Consider the following 6839-nt stretch of genomic DNA (forward strand, 5'->3'; position numbering starts at 1 on the left):
GAGTATGCTACAAAATGCAGGTCCTTTGATGAACGTCGTGCTTTCTCCGCATTCCTTTACTTCATTTGATCTATCGCTTGCGTCACCATCTCTTATATCTTCAATGTAGAGCAATCAAGAAGATACATATATACAAATAGAATAGAAGGGTTAAATGGTTAGAAAGAAAAGAAGAGGTTCGTGTTACTTATATTGGATTTGAATATATGATAATAACGATTAAAGAGAAATTTAGTACATTGTGTTTCTGCTTTTCTTTCCGTGTTACTTACTGTGATCTGCAAAACTTACGATCCTTATCATGTGATTTATATTGGGTTTGAATATATGATAAATTTATATTTGTTATATATGATGGACTTCAAGTATGTTTAAGATAAATTTATCGTGACAAAACAATATCCTCATTGGTTATATATGATGAACTTCAAGTATGTTTAAGATAAATTTATCGTGACAAAACAAAAAAATGAGATGATAAAAAACTGCGCATAAAAATAATCTGTAAGGATGTCGTGCTAGCACGGGATGAAACTCATGATATTAGGTTCCCCAATTATTAAAATTAAACCTTCACATTATTGAAATCGTTATTAGGCCACTAATTTTCGTAAGGTGCTTTAAATAACCCCTCCAAATGCTACTTCTACTCTTAATTGGAGGGATTGATTTGAAACAACTACTAGGAATTTGGGAAACTATTATCAAATTTAATAAAACAAGGGGCTAATTTCGATATTATTTAGGAATAATAACACCTAATAGCAACTTCACCGATTTGGGAAACCAGTTTCAAGATATTAAATATTTAAGAGACTAATATTAAAACTTGATATTATTTTTTACTCTTTTTTTTTTAAATTCTAATTAGTATTTCACAGATGAATGAATTCTAATTATTCGGTTCATTTCCACCACTATACTTCATATCTAAAACAGAATATTTTATTTTTATAATATGTTCAATATTTACAGAAAATCTTTTAGAAGCCGTGTTTTGGACGACTAGGATAAGAAAAGGGTAAAAATCACCACAACGCAAGACAAGTAAAAATGCTCGTACTTACCGAATTAGTTTCTTATCTCTAACATAAAATCGGTGCCGTCCATTTAGAGATGAACGGATGATGCGATATGCTGAACTGTATAAAGATGGGCTAGAAAAGGGTTTCCTTCAACTCTAATTGCCCTTGCTCTCTCTCTCTCTCTCTACACTCAAGCATCGGGAGCTCCGATCCCTAATCTCACCTAATCTATTTCCTCTCCAAATCTCCGATCTCTCTCTCGGTCTCTCTCAGCGACGTTGCTCTCGAGGTATCCTCAATCCTTTTCTTATCTTTGAATCTAAAGCGCTTCTAGGGTTTAGGGCTTTGTTCCGCGCTTGCGAGTTCCTCCATTTACTTCAATCTTGACGGCGTTTTCAATAGCTCTAGGGTTTCTTGGGTTTTCTTTGGACCTTTGTTTTCATCATTGGTCCTTCTGACTTGTGAATTATACAAGCTGTTTAGTATTCAGATACTGTTAACGATTCAATAGGATCAGTGGAAGTATTAAAAAAATTGTCTTTTTATTAGTTTTTTTTATGACTGCGTGTCTTTGCTTTTGTGAATTCCGTTAGTTCAATTGAGCTTTACTATATTTTAAATCGGTGTTTTCTTTTGCAATTTAGTATTCGATTACCTGTTAATAAATTGCGTATAATCAATAGAAGTATTAAAAAAGAATTTATTAAGATTTTTAATGTCTGCATGTCGTCGTGTTTCTGAATTTTGAACAATTGTTAAAATCTTTACCCTGTAATGTTGATTCCCCGCGTTTTCTTGTTTTCTACATTTTTGGCTACCTATTCCATTGTTCTGTAGTGGTTGGTGTCAAAGAGTGTAGTAGGCAGCTCTGACTGGTAAGATGAAGAAAGCTAAAAGAAAAAGAACAAGGAAGCCTTATTGCAAATTGTTAGGATTTTGTTCTGTTTTACGTTCATGCTTTCTATCTACGGTCTGGTAGAGATTGTTCTTGTTTCAATGGTTTTTTTTGGCAGACAGGGTTATGTTAAACTAGTTTTAATGTTCTAAAGTTATTTTTAATCATATACCCATTTATGGAAGATAAATGCATTACTTAAACAATTCTGATAGAAGCAACAAAAAAGTATCTGAAAATGAGGATCTGGTTTTGCTTTAATGAGGGTTTTTTTGGCAAATGGGCTATTTATTATCATACTCGTGGTCGTGTTGTGAAGTTTTGTGATCATGCACCTATTATGGTTCTTAAACAATTCTCATAAAATCAATGAAAAATATCTGAGAAAAATATCTTATGATTTCTTCTTTTGACTATCATGTCAATGTTTTTTTAAAAGTCAATCAATTATTAGCTACGTGTTTCTCTACTAGGTTTCATGCACGTGCTCCGTACTTGCAAGTCCAAGTATCGTGAAGAGGGAATAGGAAGGGAAATATTCCTTCTTTTTATGGATTAGAAGTTGCTTTTCAACTACTCGGACCCACCAAAATCATTATTATTTAACACATCTATTTGTGTAATGATTGCTGTTATTAATGGAAACTAGATAAGTTTACTAATTACTACTATGAAAATGTCCATATTCAAAGTTCATATGCTTCCTTACATTTTGGAGTTATATGCGTGCCACATGAGTGCACATGCACATGCACAAACACAGACACTGATATATTAGCATGGCGTACATACATATATCTATGAATGTATGTGTGTGTACATATATGTATGTATGTTTAGCATAACGATTTAAGTCGGTTTGCCTTAATTGATGCACACACTTCAAAGCGTTGAACTGATGTCTTGCTTGATGATTTAGAGAGTACAATCTAAGTTATGAACCTTACGATTTTTTGCATGAAGTTTATGCTATTTGGTTTGGAGCCTTTTCTGTTTTGTGTACTGTTTGACATACACATAAGTAAAGATTTCCATATCGCGGTCTCATATGTGAGTGTATGTGTATATATGTGTGTATGTCTGTGTGTGCACGCGCGTGCACATGCATGTGTCTATATATGAATGTATATATTAGCATAATGATTTAAGTCAGCTTTGCCTTAATCAATGCACCCGCTTCAAACATAGACTTGACTTTTTGTTTCATGATCTAGAAATGTCTACATTATGAAGCTAATATTACATGGTTTGGACCTTTTTTTTTTTGGCTTTTTGTGTTTGATGTGTACACAAGTAAAGATTTCCAATCGCGGCCTCATATGATGTCAGGTGACCTTATCCTAGTAGACAAGTTATTAGAAAGCAGCATATGTTGTTGTTTATATTGTCCTTAATAAAAACGTGTTTTCTTTAAGAATCAGAAAACCATTTTATGCAAACTTGAAAGCTCATTGGCGGTGACTACACCATTTTGGCAGGTCCACCGTAAGTTTCGCCCGCTTGAAAAATCTAGATTTAATGGGTGCATTGAAAAATATCAACTTTCTGGGTGTAAACAAGGACCTCTTAGAATCTCTGCTATACCATACCATGTTAAGACAAAAATAAAACACTTAACCTATAAGGTAAGACATGCATAATTTTGACCTAACACTGCAGATATTTCTCATTCATATATACTAAGTAATCATCACGGTTGCTTTTTATGGAACATATACTCGATGGAGGAAGCCCTTTGAATGATTTCTATATAGTACGGTGCAAAAGTGATAACTCTAAAACCTTTTCCTCCTGCTTGTTTTCTTAGCATAGAAAAAATAGCTTCAGTCTAGACCTGTTTAATGCATGATAACGTTTTTTCTTGTTTTAAGTCAGAATTTTAATATTGTATACATCTTTAACACATTGTTAGACCTATTATCTTCTTTCTTGCGCACAGAGACTTCAACGAGTCTAAGATTGCAAAGCCATGTCTTTTCCTTCCAAGAGACCTTTTGAAAAAAATGCTTCAGACCCAAATGGAAGGGGAAAGTGGCGGAAAACTGCACCTTCTGCATCTCAGATGCCACAGGGAGCTGTTGTCTTCCGCGTTCTTTGTCCCGTTTCAAAATCTGGTGGCATAATTGGTAAAGGTGGTGGCATTGTATCAAGGATACGCCAAGAGACTGGTGCGAAGGTTAGACTGGAAGAGATTATCCCTGGATGTGAAGAGAGAATTATTGTTATAACAGGCTCGGATAAGGATATGGAAGTTAGCAGTGAAAATGCAATGAAAAGTGACGAAAATGCTGGTGGTTCTGGTGGTGATCAGGACGACAAGACTAGTGGTGAGGATAAAGAAGAGAAAGAGGATTCTTCTGTATTAGAAGGTTCAAAGTCTGACAAGTCAGCATCATCAGCACAAAAGGCTCTCCTGCTCATTTTTGAGAGAATTATTGAAGTTGAACCAAAAGATGGTGATGTCGAAGAAGAAGCAAGTAAGGACTTTGGTGTTACTGTTAGATTGCTCGTTCAGTCTAGTCAGGTTGGTCACCTTGTAGGGAAGGGTGGGAGTGTAATCAAGCAAATGGTTTCTGATAGTGGGGCCCAGATCCAAATCTCTAGAGAAAAACTTCCTTCTTGTGCTTCAGCAAACGATGAAATCGTGCAGGTAACCTAACGTGCTTTAAGGTGTGATTTCTGACGGAGCAATCATTATGTGGTTGTGTTCAATTTTAATGTATTTCTGCATTACTCCGAAGTAGCATATGTTACTCTCTTTTGACTTTTAACTAAGATAAGGTCCAAGATAACATGAATTGTTTAACTCTATTTCTTTGCTTTTTAAGTCAATACAATCAAACAAGAATTTCAGTATGTTAGTTACATTAACTTAAAAGTTTTTTGTTTTTTTATTGTCTTTTTGAAAGAATAATTTTCTATTCCTTATGTACTCTCTGAACGAAGAGGCAGAAAGTTGGTAAGAATTCTATGTAGCTTTTATGGCTACTTACCTTTTCGTTTTTCTTTGCAGATCACTGGAGTAACTGCTTCAGCAAGGAAAGGTCTGCAGTTAGTTTCTCAGCTGCTTATTAAGAATCCACCCCGTGATCCATTTCCCGCTGTGAAACCTCCTGGTCCATCATCTAATTCATTCAGTCTAGTTCCTAGGCCAGAAGTTCATCCATCTATGCAGCATCTTCCTCCTCAAGGACCCCCATTTTCTAACAGACCCTATGATGCTCCTGATATGCCTCCTTTTGCAAAGTTCCACGAAAGTTTTGGATCAGGACAAGGTTCTTCAGAGCAGCTGACATTCAGATTGTTGTGCTCAAACGACAAGGTTGGAAGTGTGATAGGAAGGGGTGGAAGCATTGTTAAATCTCTTAAACATGAAACAGGCTGTGAAATTAAGATTCATGAGACTGTACCTGAGACAGATGACCGTATCATAGTCATATCGAGTCCAGCGGTAAGGTTTCATAGTTTCTTTTCTTGCTAAATACAACTAATATGCATATAATTAATAAATCAGCAAGTTCTCCATTGATGAACCTTTCCCATTAATAAAATCATATTTAAACGCTGATTAGGAAAATAGGCATGGGAGTCTTGCTTGTGTTTATCAATAAAATATGAACTTTGTTTGGGTGTTGTATATGCAAACTACAACATTTTAGGTACTGTAATATATGTCTATACATTGCTAATATACTTCATTTGTGTTTGTAGCTCCCAGTTGATATGATTTCTCCGGCACAGGACGGTGTCCTTCGTGTGCAACATAGGATTGCAATGGCGGAGCCTGATGGTGATGACAATGTTTCATCTAGGCTTCTTGTCTCTTCCAACCAGATTGGCTGCCTTATCGGCAAAGGCGGTGCTGTCATAGCAGAAATGAGGAAATTTTCGAGAGCACAAATTCGAATATTGACCAAAGAGCAGCTACCAGAGAGCGTGCCAGAAAATTATGATGTTGTTCAGGTGTGATATACTTGCAGAATATATGCGTTAATCTTTGCGCTGTCTATCCCTGCTTGATTCCTTGCTGAAAAAATATATTGATCTGGTAGCATTAAATCTTGTGTTCCTGTTGTTTTTTGCCATTATTTGTGATATTTTTATCTCCTTATTTATGTGCTCATCTTCTATGTACCTGGATTGTTTATCTTCAAATTATTTCTGTTTAGGTAACTGGTGAACTTAGAGCTGTTCAGGATGCTTTACTACAGATAACTGATAAGCTGAAGAATCATCTCTTCCGTGATAAATTTCCTGCTCTGAATCATGCTGTACACCCTTCCTTCCTTGACCATCAGATGCCTCCTTTTGGAGGATACATGGGAAGGAGGGATCCATCTCCCCCGAGAATGTTCTCCAATTTGCCTCCGTTTCAGAAAGATAATGTTGGTAGGCCCCATGAGTTTGCTCACACATTTCCTGGCCCTGGATTTCCGCCTCATGGTCGTGAAAGAATACCAGCTGCTCCATGGACACCCCAGGTATCTACCTTGTTTCTTCTTTTCCTTCTGGATGAAACTTCTTGATGATGAAGTTTCTTTCAGGCAAGTAGTTTTATCTTTTGAAGCAAATATCTTTAATGGGTACAAAAGTTCTTGATCATTTGGCTGCTATTTTTATCTATCCTTTCTTTACTTTTGAGTGTTGATTGGCAAGCAGTATATACTATCTATCGTGTGCCTCAAACACCGCCTCATTCTATTATCACGGGTTATCCTCAAATTCTATAATCAAAATGCTGAACTACCATATACTTGTGTGCTTTTATGTTCTTTCCTGCTGTTAGTTATTCATTCATTATCTTGCATTTCCTAACTTTCACCTCTATAAACATGTAAGAAAAGAAAATATGACAACACATACTTCTTTATATGCAGTGTTTGCACACTCTGCACAGGCAGCATACCCGAATGGCTGCA

At 35.9% G+C, this 6839-nt stretch overlaps 1 protein-coding gene across 9 annotated transcripts in view; it reads left to right on the forward strand.

The window, feature by feature from the left end:
- Positions 1189 to 6839, forward strand: part of LOC109833895 (KH domain-containing protein HEN4-like) — a 23279-nt gene continuing 17628 nt past the window's right edge. For 8 of the 9 annotated variants that reach the window (XR_002245376.1, XR_002245377.1, XR_002245375.1 and 5 more), the window contains exons 1-5: positions 1189 to 1314; positions 3860 to 4570; positions 4934 to 5371; positions 5632 to 5883; positions 6090 to 6401. Coding sequence is in view for 5 of the 9 variants with exons in the window: in XM_020401749.1 (XP_020257338.1) it covers positions 3890 to 4570; positions 4934 to 5371; positions 5632 to 5883; positions 6090 to 6401 (1683 nt within the window). In the remaining 4 variants the exon portion in view is untranslated. Of the gene's footprint in view, positions 1315 to 3832; positions 4571 to 4933; positions 5372 to 5631; positions 5884 to 6089; positions 6402 to 6839 lie in introns of all 9 variants that reach the window. The other variant, XM_020401750.1, reaches the window with a different exon arrangement.

This window comes from Asparagus officinalis, chromosome 3, assembly GCF_001876935.1.
Source record: "Asparagus officinalis chromosome 3, Aspof.V1, whole genome shotgun sequence".
NCBI lineage: Eukaryota > Viridiplantae > Streptophyta > Magnoliopsida > Asparagales > Asparagaceae > Asparagus > Asparagus officinalis.